The following is a 16,495-nucleotide window of genomic DNA, read 5'->3' as shown; positions in this document are numbered from 1 at the left end:
AAACTTAATGATCGAGTTCAGTTTAGGCATGGAAGAGGGTCAGGTCATAAAGTGTGCGGGGGGGAGTGGGTGGGGGTGGTAAAATCCATACCCTGGATTCCAGAACAACAACAACCAAACAAACAAACAAAACAACAAAAAAAAAAACCAATAAAGCGAACTTGTCATCGCAACCCTGGCATCGGTGCATGTGTGAATAAGATCAATAACACAGGACGAAGAGAGAGAGACAGAGTAGACAAAAACAAAGACAAACAAGATGATAAATGAAGATCGAAAAACAAAAAACAGTTCGGATGCTTGCATAGAAAAGAGAGAGAGAGAGTTTACGGCACAGAAAAGAAAAAAATGGTAAAAAAGAAGTAAAGAGAAAAGGAAAGGTAGAAGAGAAAGAAAGAGGGGGGTGGGGGGAGGAGCAGCAAAATGAAGAAAGAAAAGTAGCTGAAAGAAGAAGAAAGTAAGCAAGAAAAAGGGGAGGAAAGAAAGACAGAAGAAAAGAAGAAGGAAGTAAGAAAGGAAGGAAGGGAGAGAGAGAAAAAAAAGATGGAGGAATTGAGAATAAGATGAAAAGAAGAAGAAGAAGAGGAAGAAGAAAGAAAAAGAAGACGACGACGAAGAAGAAGATAAAAACGAGCCCAAACCAACAACAAACTCACCAGAACAGAACAAACCACCCAAGAAGAAGAACAACAAAACACCACCACCACAACAACAACAACCAGAATCATCAACACTAACACCACCAAACACCAAACCAAGCAAAATAAAAACAATCCACACACACACACACAGAGAGAGAGAGAGAGAGAGAGAGAGAGAGAGAGAGACTCCCCAAACCCGTCGAACCCAAGTGACTGACTCACCCTGTGTCCAGTTGCTGATGGACCTGTTGCCCAGCGCCCTGTTGATGATGTAGCCGTAGCGGGGAGCCGAGGACAGCACGTACAACAGCCCGTCATCAGGGGAGTCCCTGTCCTCCACGCTCAGCACGCGGGGCGAGATGCGGAAGCCCAGGGTGTTGCCGCCAAGCTCCGAGAGGGAGGAGGCCCCGCGATTGATGCTCACCTGGAATTAAACCGGTTTCAGTGCCATCAGTTTTGCGTTGGGTTACGCTGCTGGTCAGACATCTGCTTAGCAGATGTGGTGTAGCGTAAATGGATTTGTCCGAACGCAGTGACGCCTCCTTGAGTTACTGATATTGATGTTGATACTTGCCCTCGAAAAAGGGGAGTATGGCTGGGGGGACAGGGTGGGGGTACAAACGGTAAAACATGCACACAAAAAAGTCATTCGGTCATTTGCGTTGCAGCTCCAAGAACGGAGAAGAAGAAGACGACGAGAAAGAAGAAGAAGAAGAGAAGGTGGAGAAGAAGACGAAGACGAAGAAGTAGTAATAGTTTAAATGTGGTACATCAAATCGTGCGGACTGATCCATATACGCTAACACATGTAATAAGGCACGTGTGGAGGTGACTGGAACATTGTCAGATGACATTGTTTTGTTTGTTTGTTTGTTGTTCTTTTTGTCTTTATGTCTCGGGGGGCTAGGTTGCTCTTATAAGCGATCTCACGAGAATGGCAGCGTCGCAACGTTTTTGCCTTAGCGTCAGGAGTTTTCCTTAAACGTCTAATTCCATTCGCCTTCGATTTCAGAAAGTTCTTCTTAATGCTAAGCAAACTGAACGCTGCTATGAGATCGCTTACATTATTACGCAACTTATCCTAGTAAGGCAGGGCAGAAGGGGATGGCGGGGGGGGGGGTGTTCTGAGTGCAGAAATTTGATGTGTGGAAGATATTTATGGGGGAGAGAAAGCAGGAATGAGGGGATGCTGCGGAAGGCATGTAGAAGAGGCGGGAGGAGGGACTGGGGGTGGGGGGGTGGGGGGGTATGTGTTTGCTTGAGTCAGCTTTTTTTCTGAGGGAGGGAGGGGGGGTGGCAGGGTCATTGTTAGTGGTGGTAGATGATTGTGTATTCTTCTGGATGTGTTGTGTTGTTGTTGTTGTTGTTGTTGTTGTTGTGTTTTGGCTGTCGCTGTGGTATTCTCGTTGATGTGTTAATCTGTATGTTAGCTTTTACCTCTTTTTTTTTTTTTTTTCTTGTTCTTTTTCTTTTTCGTGTTGAAGTGCGGTTGTTGTTGCGGTTGTTGTTTTTTGTCCTTGTTGATGCTGCCGCTGCAGCTGTTGCAGCTCTGGTTACAGTTGTGGACGAGGTATTCTGTGTTTTTGGTCGCCAAGCGTGTAATGTTTCTTATCTAGTGAGGTGTGGGAGTGCAATCTCGCACGCACGCACGCAGGCACGCACGCATACACACACACACACACACACACACACACACACACACACCTCCCTCCTTCCGATCCCACTCCCTTTCTTTTCCCCTGCCCCCCCCCCCCACCCCGCCCCCCACCCCCCCTTCTCTCTCTGTCCCTCCACTCCCACCCTATCTCTGTATCTCACTCTCTCTTCCACAGATGTTATCATCCCTCCTTCCCTCTCTCCCTCCCTCTCCATCTGTCCGTCCTAAACACTGTCCCTCTCTCTCTCTCTGTCCCTACACTCCCACCCTATCTCTGTATCTCACTCTCTCTTCCACAGATGTTATCATCCCTCCTTCCCTCTCTCCCTCCCTCTCCATCTGTCCGTCCTAAACACTGTCCCTCTCTCTCTCTCTGTCCCTACACTCCCACCCTCTCTCTGTATCTCACTCTTCCACGAATGTCTTCATCCCTCCTTCCCTCTCCGCCTCTCTCTCCCTGTGTCCCTTCTCAACCCTGTCTCACTCTCTTTTTCACTCCTCCACCCTGTACCCCCTTCGTCCCTCCCCCTCCTCTCTCTCTCTCTCTCTCTCTTCTCTCCCAGCGCCTCACCACAACCACTACAACCCTTCCTTACCCCTCTCTCTGTCTCTGTCCCTCCTCCTCTCCACTCTCTCCCTCTCTTTGTCACCTTCTCCCCCATCTCCCCTCCCTTCATCACCATCCTCTCATCCACCGCATCTCACCCACACCACACCAGTCCACCCCCACCCTCCACACCCACCCTACCACCACACCCACACCCCCTTTTTGGTCTTAATATACTCGATTCAAACAGAACTCACCTGAGGAATGCCGTTGTCGACAGGTGTGATCTCAATGCGCATGGTCTGGGGACGTCGGGTGGTGGCGGTGGTCTCCGGGTAGACGAAGAAGTCCGAGTGGGTGCCGTCTGTCACCGTGAAGGAGAAGCTGTCCAGGGCCGTCTCGGACTGGTCGTGGCGGTAGCTGATGAGGTTCTGGTTCAAGTCCTCCATGTTGAACACCGTCACCACCCGCGAGCTGTTGAACATCAGGAGGCCGTGGATCGGCACCTGAAACAACACACACAAGTGGAGTGATGGCCTAGAGGTAACGCGTCCCCCTAGGAAACGAGAGAACCTGAGCGCGCTGGTTCGAATCACGGCTCAGCCGCCGATATTTTCTCCCCCTTCACTAGACCTTGAGTGGTTGTCTGGACGCTAGTCATTCGGATGAGACGATAAACCGAGGTCCCGTGTGTAGCATGCACTTAGCGCACGTAAAAGAACCCACGTCAACAAAAGGGTTGTTCCTGGCAAAATTCTGTAGAAAAATCCACTTCGACAGGAAAAGCAAATAAAACTGCACGCAGAGGAAAAAAAAAATGGGTGGCGCTGTAGTATAGCGACGTGCTCTCCCTGGGGAGAGCATCCCGAATTTCAAACAGAGAAATCTGTTATGATAAAAAGAAATACATATACACATATACATATACACACAGAGACAGAGAATGAATGAGTGAGTGAATGAGTGGATGGATGGATGGATGGATGGATCGGTCATGGATCGGCACCTGACAACACTGAGATAGAGAATGAACTGATGAATGGATGGATGGATGAATCAATGAATGAATGGGTGGATGGATGGACGGATGGATGGATGGGGTGGACGGACGGACAGACGAACGAACGTAACTGCGAATGAATGAATGTTTTATTGCATACAGGCCATGGGCATCACTGTTGTGGGATATTGGGAAATGGGACGAACTGTCAATAGCAGTCTAACACGCACAGGCAGAGAATGAATGAATGAATGTTTTACTGCATACAGGGCACAGACACAGTAGGATACTAGGAAATGGGACATACAGGACTGTAGCAGTCCATTAACATTCAGATAGATATTATGCAGAAAATTGTAATTTGGTATTAAAGACAACAACAGAAGTAGCAGCAACAACAACAACAACACCACCAACAACAAAAACAACAATTAATTATACGATCCAGCAGCCGCAAAAGTAACAACAACAATGACAACAACTAAAGCAACAACAACACCCACAACTTCAACACCACCACCAACAACAACACCACCACCACCACCACCACCAACAACAACAACAACGACACCACCACCACCTACCAACAACAACAACAACGACAACCACCACCACCACCAACAACACCAACAACAACGACAACCACCACCGCCACCACCACCACCACAACAACAACCACCACCACCGCCACCATCGAGCTAATACAATAAACGTTCCAAATGGGGGAAAAAAACACACACACACAAAAAAAAACAACCTTTACCCACCTGAGTGACAGTGAAAACGATGTTCTCATCAGGAGTGTCCCGGTCCTCCGCCTTGAGCTCGAAGGGCGTGATCAGCTTCTGGTCCCCTTCCTTCAGCCGCAGGGTCTGGAACATCAGCACGGGCTTCCGGTTGTCCACGTCGCTGAGGGAGATCCGGAAGGTGCGGGCCACCTGGTTGAAGCCGTCCGTCACCTCGAACTCGAAGGAGTCCATCTTCATCTCGTCGCCCGAGCTGTGCACGTAGCGGATCTTGCTGCCGGCCAGCTCCAGCTGGGAGAAGCTGGTGATGGGCACTCCGGGCTGGTCAGAGCTCTCCAGGTATCTGGTCAGGTCGAGGAGGAGGAAGAGGAAGAGAAGGGATTAGTTTTGTTTAAATGTTCCATCGCACATGCTGGTGATTGTTGTTGGCATTTTGTTTAAAAGTATTCCTTTTCACATTTGAATGTTAAAAAGTAAGGGAGGAGGGAGTGCAATGGTGAGTTGGGTGCGTAGGGGGGGGAGGGTGCGGGAGGGGACGGGGGTAGGGAGCGGGGGGGGGGGGGGGGGGACGAAGGGGGAGGGGGACGGCGACAAATGACGAAATGACACCTGCTTTATTGAGGGTAAAATGGATCAGCTGAAAACTTCTTTACCTCATGCCCTTTCTTTTTCTTTTTCTTTTTCTCTTTTCTTTCCTTTCCCTCTGCATGGTGGGTTGCATGCCACTCCCAAGTTCACGTGCATGTGTTAGTGATGTTTTATGTGTGTCACGCTTTTTACTCCACCATAAAGGCAACCATACTCCATTTTCGGGTGTGTAAGGGGAGGGGGGGGGGCAGTGTTGGGGGACATGGGTGATCGGAAAAAAAGTGTATGACCGTTTTTACCCCGCCATGTAGGCAGCCATACTCCGCTTTCGGAGGTGTTCATGCTGGCTATATTCTTGTTTCCATAACCCACCGAACGCTGACATGGATTAGAGGAACGTTAACGTGCGTATTTGATCTTCTGCTTGCGTATACACACGAAGGGTGTTCAGACACTAGCAGGTATCCACATATGTCGACCTGGGAGACCGGAAAAATCTCCACCCTTTACCCACCAGGCGCCGATAACCGAGATTCGAACCCGGAACCCTCAGACTGAAAGTCCAACGCCTTAACCACTAGGCTATTGCACCCGTCAGACAGAGGGACAACAGACGGACAGAAAATGAAGGGAGGTGGGAGGGTACAGAAGAGTGAATGCAAGAATGAATCGATTCCGAAACACAGACATAAAAAAAAAACTAAAGAGAGTAGAGACAGGGGGGTTGGGAGGGAAGGGAGAGACAGAGAGTGAGAAAGAAAGAAAGAAGAAAAAAAAAGAGGAAGAGGGGAGGAGAAAGAGAAACATATCAATAAAACGAACTAAATAACATAAAGCGCAAACACAGGCCAAAAACACACAAGCCGATAAATATCTATAGACGAAAACAACAAAGTCGAACTGCAGAAAACTGCACATAATTCAACTGTCGCATGTTCAAATTCCCTTCAAACAACGACCTCGGAACCACAAAGAATATAACTACGTTTTGGCCAAATGCGTCAACACGGGTACGTGTCATATGATTCAAATAATGTTGTTTATAGTATAGTCTAGCTGACCACAAAGAGGCCATTGTATGTCTGAGGCCATTTGGTTAATGTATGTTGTTATTAACACGTCATTGTTTGCTGTTGAAAACAAAGAGACATGTTTTGCAAGGAAAACATGTGGTTAATGTATTGCGTTTTAATGTGTATGTATTGTAATTATTTGGTGTTGAAAGAACAGAGACATGTTTTGCAAGGAAAACATGTGGTTAGCGTATTGTGTTACTATATATGTATTATAATCATTTGATGTTGAAAAAACCCCCAAAAAACAGAAACCTGTTTCGCAAGGAAAATACAAATAAATAATGAGAGAAAGCTGCTCACCACGCAACACCACACTCCACTCCAACCACCAACACCACCACTACCACAACCACCACAACCCACCCACTCACCCACACACCCACCCACACACCCACCCCTCACTCACCCCCTGGTGGGCGCCCTAGTGACGAAGAACTGCAGGTTCTCATCGGGCGAGTTGAGGTCGGTGCCGCTCAGCAGGTCCGTGCTCAGGATGGCCGTACCTGCTTCAGGCAGCTCCACCCCTTTGTTGATGACCGTCGGGTAGATCATGTCCAGCCCCTCCACCGTCACGTAGAAGTAGCGGTCAATGAGCGGGTTCAGGCCGTCCGTCACGTCCAGTTTGATGAGGTCCCTGATGCCTCCAACGCCCGTGTGTGTGTAGTGGATGTGCTTCAAGTCGATGTCCTTCTGCGTGAAGTTCATCCCCTGGGTCAGGTTCGTCACGGACGCGCCCACGATCTTCTGCAGGTAGCCGAACTTGGGCTTCTGGCGGATGATGAAGGTGAGACTGGAGTCGTTGGAGTCCAGGTCCTCGGCCTTGAGCATCTCGTTGCTGATGACCTTGGTCTCCCCGGCCTTGTCCATCTCCAGCCCGTTGTTGATGCTCAGGGTGGGGGTCTCGTCGTCCACTGGGAACACCTAGAGGAGGGTGGAGCCAGACAGTGTCAGAAAGGAGTGGCCGGGACAGGTTGAGACGGGATGACAGAGCATGAAGCAAGATAGAAAGAAGAAGAAGAAGAATAATATGATGATGATGATGATGATGATGATTATGATGAAAAGAAGAAGAAGGATGAGGGCAACAACAACAGAACAAGAAAAGGAAATAGGACTGAAAAAGAAGAAAACATATAGCCATTACGGTCCAGTCTCTGTTGGCAACCAGATGGGTGAAAAGACTGGTCATCATCGAAAGTAATGGACAAGTGATGGACAAGTTATTTACAACAGACACCTTAACGCGGGAACACAACATACATGACACTGCAAAGCAAAACAGTCACATCAATCACTAAATTAAAGGGTCACACACACACACACACACACACACACACACACACACACACACACACACACACAGTCCCGGACACAGGCAGACAGGTAGGCACCTTGATGGGCACAGTCTTGGACACGTTGTGCTGACCATCCACCAGGTAGAACTTGAAGAGGTCCGACGTGGTCTCCGTGTCATCATGCTCATACTCGATGGTGGAGGCCCCGGAGATGTCGTCCAGGGTGAAGTTGGTCACTGGGAAGCTGCCCTCCCGTGTCTGGCGCACGATCTGCCCGTGCTGGGGCTGCTGGGTGATGACGAAGGTCAGCACGTCCGCGGGGTCATCGCCGTCCACCACGTTGAGGATGGGCAGGTCGATCATCAGGTTGCCTCCCTCCACCTGGGTGGGGGGGGGGGTGAAGGGGTTGAGGAGAAGCAAAGCCATTCATCACTGTCGCCGTCATCATTGTGATCATCGTCATCATCGTCATTATCATCATAATCATCATTGGTATCACAATGAATATCATCAACGTCATCATCATCACCATCGTTGTCATCGTCATCGTCGTCATTATCGTGTCCTATTGATGATGTCTCCATTTTATCCCTATGGTGATTTCGTCATTATAATTATCTGAAAGATGATGTCACCGTCACAACTCCATGGTGACTGATCATCATCTAGCAAAAGAAGGGTATCCTCGTCATTATTCTATCATACAACAAACATCGTGGTTCTTCAGCATTCTCCACAATCGCGCATGTTGCGTTGTCATCATTTATGGGAAATGCACCACAACTGTGACTTAAATGAGTTTGTTGATTCGCACTGTCGAGTTTTAGACATACGGTAATGATATGGTGTTTGAAATTGCATTATTCTTCACTTCTTTTGCTTATCCTTCTCTAGTTTGTTGATTCGCACTGTCGAGTTTTAGACATACGGTAATGATATGGTGTTTGAAATTGCATTATTCTTCGCTTCTTTTGCTTATCCTTCTCCTCTGTCATCTTTCTTATCTTTTTGACCATTCGTCCTTTTCATTTATCTTTATTGCTTCACTGGCTCTTTCCTGTCTCCCTTTGTTTCCTTTAACTTCTTTCATGTTTTCCTTCTTTATCTAGATCTTTCTTCGTTTCTTTCTTATTCTTTTTAACCCCACCCCCACCCCCCAATAAAGAATTGAAAAAAAAAATCAAAATAATGTGTTATTCATACCACGTCAAAGTTTAACTAATTAGCGGTGCTCACATCCGTTACAATCAGTCAAAAAGACTACTCCACCTTCTGCTATTCAAGAGGTAGTTAGTTGCACAGTTCACTTTATAATTATTGTTGTGTACATATGTGCTCAAATAATGATTAGTTGCACTGCTCAATTCACATCGTTGTGTACAGTTAATGGTAAGTCGAGGTACACCCAAATGTACACGCTAAGTGTTCAGACACTGTTTCAGGACAAAATAATCGGCGAACATCCAGTGTACTCACCACCATGAACTCACGCAGAGACACCTCGGGCTCCTCGTCGTTGGTGGGGTAGATGTCAATGGTGAAGACAAACTTGGGCGAGAAGTTGAGGCCGTCGGAGCACTGGTAGGAGAACTGGTCCTGGCGGGGCTCGATGCCCTGATGCACGCTCTGCACGTAGTTGATGAAACCCATGCGAACCTCCCGGATGGTGAAGGAGGACACGGGGATGCCCACCCGGGGCAGCTCGGAGCCGGGTGCCGGGGAGATGTTCTCCACGTAGCCCTTGGTGGGCTGCACGACGATCATGCACATGATGTCCGTGTCCTCCGTGTCGATGTCCGTGGCGTCCAGGTGTCGGGGCAGGATAGGGGCCTTGTCGCTCTCCAGCACCTCGAAGGGCTGGGCCATGCTGACGATGGGCTGCTCGCTGTCCACGGGCTTGATCACCACCGCCACGATGATCTTGTCGATGGGGCTGCCGGACACCAGCAGGTCCTCCCGCCCGTCAGTCAGCAGCAGCACGAAGGAGTCGTTCCGGCTGTGAGGGCCGATCTCCCCGCCCGTGTGCTGGTACTGCACCAGACCCTCCATCAGGTCCGCCTGGGTGAACTCCGTGCTCTGCTGGCCCTCTCGGAGGAGCAGCCCTTCGTAAGGAGGTTGTTCCAGGGTGAAGGTCAACAAGAGGTCATCCGTGTCGGGGTCAGATGCCTTGAGGTCGTCGGCGGACAGGGTGACGAGGGAGTTCTCCTTGACCTCGATGACGATGGTGAGGACACCGCCCGTGACGCCCACCAGGGTGGGGGTCTCATCGTCCACGGAGGTGATGTCCACGTTCAGCTTGATGGGCACGTGATGCACGCCGTCCGTCACGTCGATCATGAAGTTGTCGCTGCCGTCCTCGTCGCCGTTGTTGTTGTAGGACAGCCGGCCGCTGTTGAGGTCGTCGGCGGTGAAGATGTCCCCGATGCCCAGAGGGGTGTCGTCAAACAGCAGACTGCCGTGCAGGGGCAGCTCCATCACCTGAAGGAAACGCCGACCATGTCATGACACTCGTGGGGAATAACAGGGACAGGGTGTGAGCGATGTCTTTCGATTGATTTCCACTTCATCCAGATTTAGAGTGCTTCGTGTAGGTGTTGTGACCAAACTGTTGTGTGCGTCTGTGTGTATAATGATTACGTGTAATGGGGATAGGGGACGGGGGTGGAATGGAAATGCGGTATATGTACATGTATACGCGTGTGAAATAAATGTCCGAGTGTTCCGAAGCTCCAAGCTTAAGTTAATGCATCAATTCCAACTTTCCATATTTTCATCCAGGTTTTGACCATTCAAAAAGGAAAAGAAAAGAAAAAGAAAAAAATGAATGGATGAATGAATAAATAAATAAATAAACATTTTAAAAACTCCACGCATCCTTTCCCTCAAACTCTATAGCCCCAAACCCACTACTCGGAATGCCAAACAGTATCCTCCAATCAAACCTTCATATTTGTTATTTTATTAAACAATACGTCCTCCGTACCTTCACAGCTGATCTCGCCCTAAAGGATCCGACACTCTACCCCGTTTTCTATAACTGTAGCTTTCCACCCGGTACCGCAGGCTACACCTTACCCCTCACATTACAACAAAACACAACACACACGTCTCTTCACTGCACCCCCCCCTCCCCCAGGCCTCCCTCCCCTCCTCCTGTGTGTGTGTGTATGTGTGTGTGTGTGTCTGTGTGTGTGTGTGTGTGTCTGTGTGTGTGTGTGTGTGTGTGTGTGTATGTGTGTGTGTGTGTGTGTGTGTGTATGTGTGTGTGTGTGTCTTCAATGCATTTTTCCCCCTTTTACATCTTTTACATGTACACCCTTGTTAATTAAGCATGGTTAATCTCTCTCTCTCTCTCTCTCTCTCTCTCTCTCTCTCTCTCTCTCTCTCTCTCTCTTCTCTCTCTCTCACGGCAGATGTGTAAGTCGGCCAAAGTGCTAATATCTTCACCGTTTGAAAATAAAGATTCATTCATTCATTCATTCATTCATTCATTCTCTCTCTCTCTCTCTCTCTCTCTCTCTCTCTCTCTCTCTCTCTCTGTGTATCAGACTCACCTCAAACACCAGCTGGTCAGCATCGGTGTCCGGATCGTCCACGTTGAGGATGTCCGGAGAGAGGACGATGTTCCCGTCCTCGTTGATGTCGATCCCCCCGTTGGTGATCTTCGGGGGCTGGTTGTCCACGGGGTTGAGGAGGACGGTGAAGCGCTGGTTGGTCAGCACGTTGCTTGAAGGGTCCTCCACGTCGAAGAAGAACTGCAGGATGCGTGGCACCACGCCCAGCTCGGCTGTGGGAGGCTTGAAGCACACCTTGCGATGGTTCACCTGGGGACACAGGACATTTTGTTTCGTTTTCATTTGTTGTGTTATTTTATTTTATTTTATTTTATTTTTTTGTTTTGTTTTGTTTTCTTTTTATTTATATGATTATAGACTGTAGTTAACTGCAAATTGATAACCGTCTTTGCAGCAAAAAAATAGGTTCTCTCTCTCTCTCTCTCTCTCTCTCGCTCTCGCTCTCTCGTTGACAGTTGAGCACTTTCACATACAAAACAGCAAATACGGGCACGCAACGATTAAATCGTGGTGTCTTTCATGTAAGTGTGCACATATAATTTACCGTCAACGTCCCTGTTAAAAATAAGCATTGACCCGTCCCGTCCTATCCTGACTTGTCCTGTCCCTGTCCTGTCCCTTCCTGTCCCGTCCTGTCATTCCTGTCCTGTCCCGTCCCCGTCCTGTCCTGTCCCTGTCCTGTCCCTGTCCTGACCCGTCCTGTCATTCCCGTCCTGTCCCTGTCCTGACCCGTCCTGTCCCTGTCCTGACCCGTCCTGTCCCTGTCCTGACCCGTCCTGTCCCTGTCCTGACCTGTCCTGTCCCGTCCTGTCCCTGTCCTGTCCTGTCCTGACCCGTCCTGTCCCTTCCCGGTCCTTGTCCTGCCATGCCCTGCCCCGTCCTGTCCCTTCCCGGTCCTTGTCCTGTCCTGACCCGTCCTGTCCCTCCCCTGCCCCGTCCTACCAGTCCTGTCCCGTCCTGACCCGTCCTGTCCCTGTCCTGTCCCTGTCCTGACCCTGTCCTGTCCCTGTCCTGACCCGTCCTGTCCTGTCCTGACCCGTCCTGTCCCTGTCCTGTCCCGTCCCGTCCCTGTCCTGACCCGTCCTGACCCTGTCCTGACCCGTCCTGTCCCTTCCCGGTCCTTGTCCTGCCCTGCCCTGCCCCGTCCTGTCCCTGTCCTGTCCCCGTCCTGTCCTGACACGTCCTTCCCTGCCCTGCCCTGCCCTGCCCCGTCCTGTCCCTGTCCTGTCCCCGTCCTTCCCTGCCCTGCCCCGTCCTTCCCTGCCCTGCCCTGCCCCGTCCTGTCCCTGTCCTGTCCCCGTCCTGCACTGCCCTGCCCCGTCCTGTCCCTGCCCTGCCCCGTCCTGTCCCTGTCCTGTCCCCGTCCTGTCCCTGTCCTGACCCGTCCTTCCCTGCCCTGCCCCGTCCTATCCCTGTCCTGTCCCCGTCCTGCCCTGCCCTGCCCCGTCCTGTCCTGACCTGTCCTGTCCCCGTCCTGTCCTGTCCTGCCCCGTCCTTCCCTGCCCTGCCCCGTCCTGTCCCTGCCCTGACCCGTCCTTCCCTGTCCTCTCCCCGTCCTGTCCCTGTCCTGACCCGTCCTTCCCTGCCCTGCCCCGTCCTGTCCCTGCCCTGCCCCGTCCTGTCACTGCCCTGACCCGTCCTGTCCCTGCCCTGCCCCGTCCTGCCCTGCCCTGCCCTGTCCTGTCCTGTCCTGTCCTGTCCTGTCCTGTCCCCGTCCTGTCCCTATCCTGTCCCCGTCCTGCCCTGCCCTGCCCTGCCCGTCCTGTCCCTATCCTGTCCCTGTCCTGTCCCCGTCCTTCCCTGCCCTGCCCCGTCCTGTCCTGTACCTGAGCCTGAGTGAAGAAGTTGAGGGTCTGCATGTCGTCCTCGCACAGCACGATCTGCCCGGCGCCCATGGGTGTGTTGGAGTCCGTGTCGAAGGGGGCCACCGTCACGTGGAACTTGAGCTCGCGGTCGTCGGCGTCGTCGTCGGTGTAGCGGAGCACCTTGCGCTTGAACTCGGTCAGCTGGAACTCGTCCACCTCCATCTGAAGGCTGGTGCCCGGGTACAGGTATGGGGGCTGGTCGTCCACTGGGGACACCTGTAGGTGGTGGGGTGGAAGTGGGGTGGATTACAGAACTGAACAAAGGTACATCGTCCTCGGGGGACGCCTGCTGGTGATAGGAGTAAGAGGGGCGGACACAGAATAGAACACTGCAGCTTGTAAAAAATAAAAATAAAAATAATAATAATAATAATTTTTTTTTTAAATGCCAGGTACATCTTCAAGTATGGGGATGGGACACCTGAGGGTGATGAGGGAAAGTGCGGTGGATTACAGAACTGAACAAAGGCACATCGTCCATTGAAGACACCCGCGGGTGATGTGAGAAAGTGGTGAGGTTTATTGAACTGAAGAACGGTGCATATAAAAACTGGTATGGGGGGCTGGTTGTCCACTGGGGACACCCGGAGGTAGTGGCGGAAAGTGGGGTGGAAGTAAAAATGTTAAAAATGCCGCGTATATATTCAAGTATGGGGCTAGTCGTCCATCAGGGATCTTTGCAGGTGATGGTGAAATTGGGGCGGATCTTAGAACAAAAGAATATGTAAAAAAAAAATAAAAAAATAACGCCTGGGCACAAGTTAGGGGGCTAGTTGTCCAATGGGGACACCTGCAAGTGTATATAGCGACAACGTAGTTCTTCGTTCTGTTACAATTGGTTTTAATGTTTTTAAATGCAAGAAATAGGGCAAAATACAGCGTTCAATACACAAAGTCTGGAAAGAAAACAAATTCCTGAGCAACAAGCTTGAGCTTAACTAAAGTCGTTGCAGTTCCATTGGCTAGCAAAAACTATAATAATCAATATTACTCTACTCCACTCCCACACCCACACCCCCATACACACATCCACACCACTCATCCATACTACACACACACACACACACACACACACACACACACACTCACAAATACCCATACACACCCACACGCTCACCAATACACACCCACACACCCATACACACTCGCCCACCCATACACATACACACACCCATACATGCGCACAGACACCCATCCACATCCACACCCCTCATCCACACCCCTCATCCACACTCCACATACACACCAACCCACCATACACACCCACCCACCCTCACACATTCACCCATACACCCATACACACTCATCCACCCATACTCACACACACCCATCCATGCAAACCCACCCACCCATACACACCCATCCACCCATACACCCACCCACCTTGACAATGAACTCTTTGATGTCGGACTCGTTGGGCGGCACGGCGTCGTCCTGTAGGCGGAAGTAGATGTGGTCCAGGATGACGTCAGTGCGGTGAGGACCCACGTGGCGGTAGAAGAGCTTGCCGTCCAGAAGGTCGTTCTGGGTGAACTCGTCCACAACCTTTTCGTACACCCCATCCTCCTCCGTCCACGACTCTGGGTCCTCGGGAACCTGAGGGCAGAGCAGGGTAGTTAGTGTAGGGACGGGGTGGATGGTAGAAAGTGTCCTCTGTCATAATCCAAACACTGGAAGTTTTATGAAAGGTGGATGGTGTAAAAACTACTGAAATATACAGATATGTTCTAAGAAAGGTGGTTGGTGTAAAACTACTGAAAAATACAAGTAAGTTCGCCGAGGAAGGTGGTATAAAACCACTGAAGTATACAAGTACGTTCACTGAGGAAGGTGAGCACAGAAAGGAAGTGTGATAGAATAGCGTCGAAGAAAGTTTCCTTACCCAGAATCGAATGCTGGGAGTTCTGAGGAATGCGGTATAAAACCCGCTGAAATGAATACGCAAGTTCGTCGAGGAAACGCAGAAATAATTATACAAGTAAATTCAAGTTGGGAGATACAGAGAAAGAGAGGCAGAGGGAGGGAGGGAAAGAGGCAGACTGACAGATGACACGGGAGAGGGATGAGGAAGGGTTGTCTTTTTGTGAGGAAACAGATAGACAAAGATAGATAAGATAACACGCAAAAAAACAAGGCACACAGAGAGACGCATACACAACGATATCCGAAGAAAACAACACCACATCCCTTATAAACAAACACAAAAAACATCCTTCTACCCATCCAACCACCTACCCCCTCGCCCCCACCCACCCGACCCCCACTAATACCCATCCCACCCAGAGAAGCACACTTCAAAATCAAGACAACTCTGAACACCCCACTGACAACACCTCTTCAGTCTCCTTAATGTACTTCGGACCCCACCTAGTACCCCTTGAGTCACCTCAAACTGCCTCAGACTTTGTTACCCAGACCTCACACACAACCCCCCCTCAGTCAGTAAGCCCAAACTGCCTCAACACCACACAACACCACACCCAGTCACCTCAAACTGCCTCAACACCACACAACACCACACTCAGTCACCTCAAACTGCCTCAACACCACACAACCCCCCCTCAGTCAGTAAGCCCAAACTGCCTCAACACCACACAACACCACACCCAGTCACCTCAAACTGCCTCAACACCACACAACACCCCCCTCAGTCACCTCAAACTGCCTCAACACCACACAACACCCCCCTCAGTCACCTCAAACTGCCTCAACACCACACAACCCCCCCCTCAGTCACCTCAAACTGCCTCAACACCACACAACACCCCCTCAGTCAGTAACCCCAAACTGCCTCAACACCACCACAACACCACACTCAGTAACCCCAAACTGCCTCAACACCACACAACACCCCCCTCAGTCACCTCAAACTGCCTCAACACCACACAACACCCCCTCCGACCTCAGTCACCTCAACACACAACACCCCCTCAGTCAGTAACCCCAAACTGCCTCAACACCACACAACACCACACTCAGTAACCCCAAACTGCCTCAACACCACACAACACCCCCCTCAGTCACCTCAAACTGCCTCAACACCACACAACACCCCCCTCAGTCACCTCAAACTGCCTCAACACCACACAACACCCCCCTCAGTAACCCCAAACTGCCTCAACACCACACAACACCCCCCTCAGTCACCTCAAACTGCCTCAACACCACACAACACCCCCCTCAGTAACCCCAAACTGCCTCAACACCACACAACACCCCCCTCAGTCACCTCAAACTGCCTCAACACCACACAACACCACACTCAGTCACCTCAAACTGCCTCAACACCACACAACACCACACTCAGTCACCTCAAACTGCCTCAACACCACACAACACCCCCCTCAGTCACCTCAAACTGCCTCAACACCACACAACACCCCCCTCAGTCACCTCAAACTGCCTCAACACCACACAACATCCCCCCCTCAGTCACCTCAAACTGCCTCAGCAAGATCTGCCCCTCCTCAGAGAAGGGGGGCTGGATGATGAACTTGATGCTGGC

The 16,495-nt window shown here is 50.5% G+C and overlaps 1 protein-coding gene across 1 annotated transcript in view; it reads right to left on the bottom strand.

Annotated features, from left to right (window-relative positions):
• Positions 1–16,495, bottom strand: part of LOC143298574 (extracellular matrix protein 3-like) — a 304,988-nt gene that overhangs the window by 265,551 nt on the left and 22,942 nt on the right. Inside the window, exons 7-16 of the mRNA XM_076611454.1 lie at positions 16,427–16,495; positions 14,374–14,586; positions 12,952–13,206; positions 11,105–11,374; positions 9,027–10,028; positions 7,647–7,931; positions 6,662–7,176; positions 4,613–4,934; positions 3,103–3,351; positions 864–1,065 (exon numbers count right to left, since the gene is read on the bottom strand). The exon at positions 16,427–16,495 is cut by the window's right edge and continues 147 nt beyond it. Coding sequence (XP_076467569.1) covers positions 864–1,065; positions 3,103–3,351; positions 4,613–4,934; positions 6,662–7,176; positions 7,647–7,931; positions 9,027–10,028; positions 11,105–11,374; positions 12,952–13,206; positions 14,374–14,586; positions 16,427–16,495 — 3,382 coding nt within the window. The remainder of the gene's footprint in view (positions 1–863; positions 1,066–3,102; positions 3,352–4,612; positions 4,935–6,661; positions 7,177–7,646; positions 7,932–9,026; positions 10,029–11,104; positions 11,375–12,951; positions 13,207–14,373; positions 14,587–16,426) is intronic.

This window comes from Babylonia areolata, chromosome 24, assembly GCF_041734735.1.
Source record: "Babylonia areolata isolate BAREFJ2019XMU chromosome 24, ASM4173473v1, whole genome shotgun sequence".
Taxonomy (NCBI): Eukaryota; Metazoa; Mollusca; class Gastropoda; order Neogastropoda; family Buccinidae; genus Babylonia; species Babylonia areolata.
The sequence above is the reverse complement of the archived record's forward strand: the minus strand, read 5'-3'. Positions and strand labels throughout refer to the sequence as shown.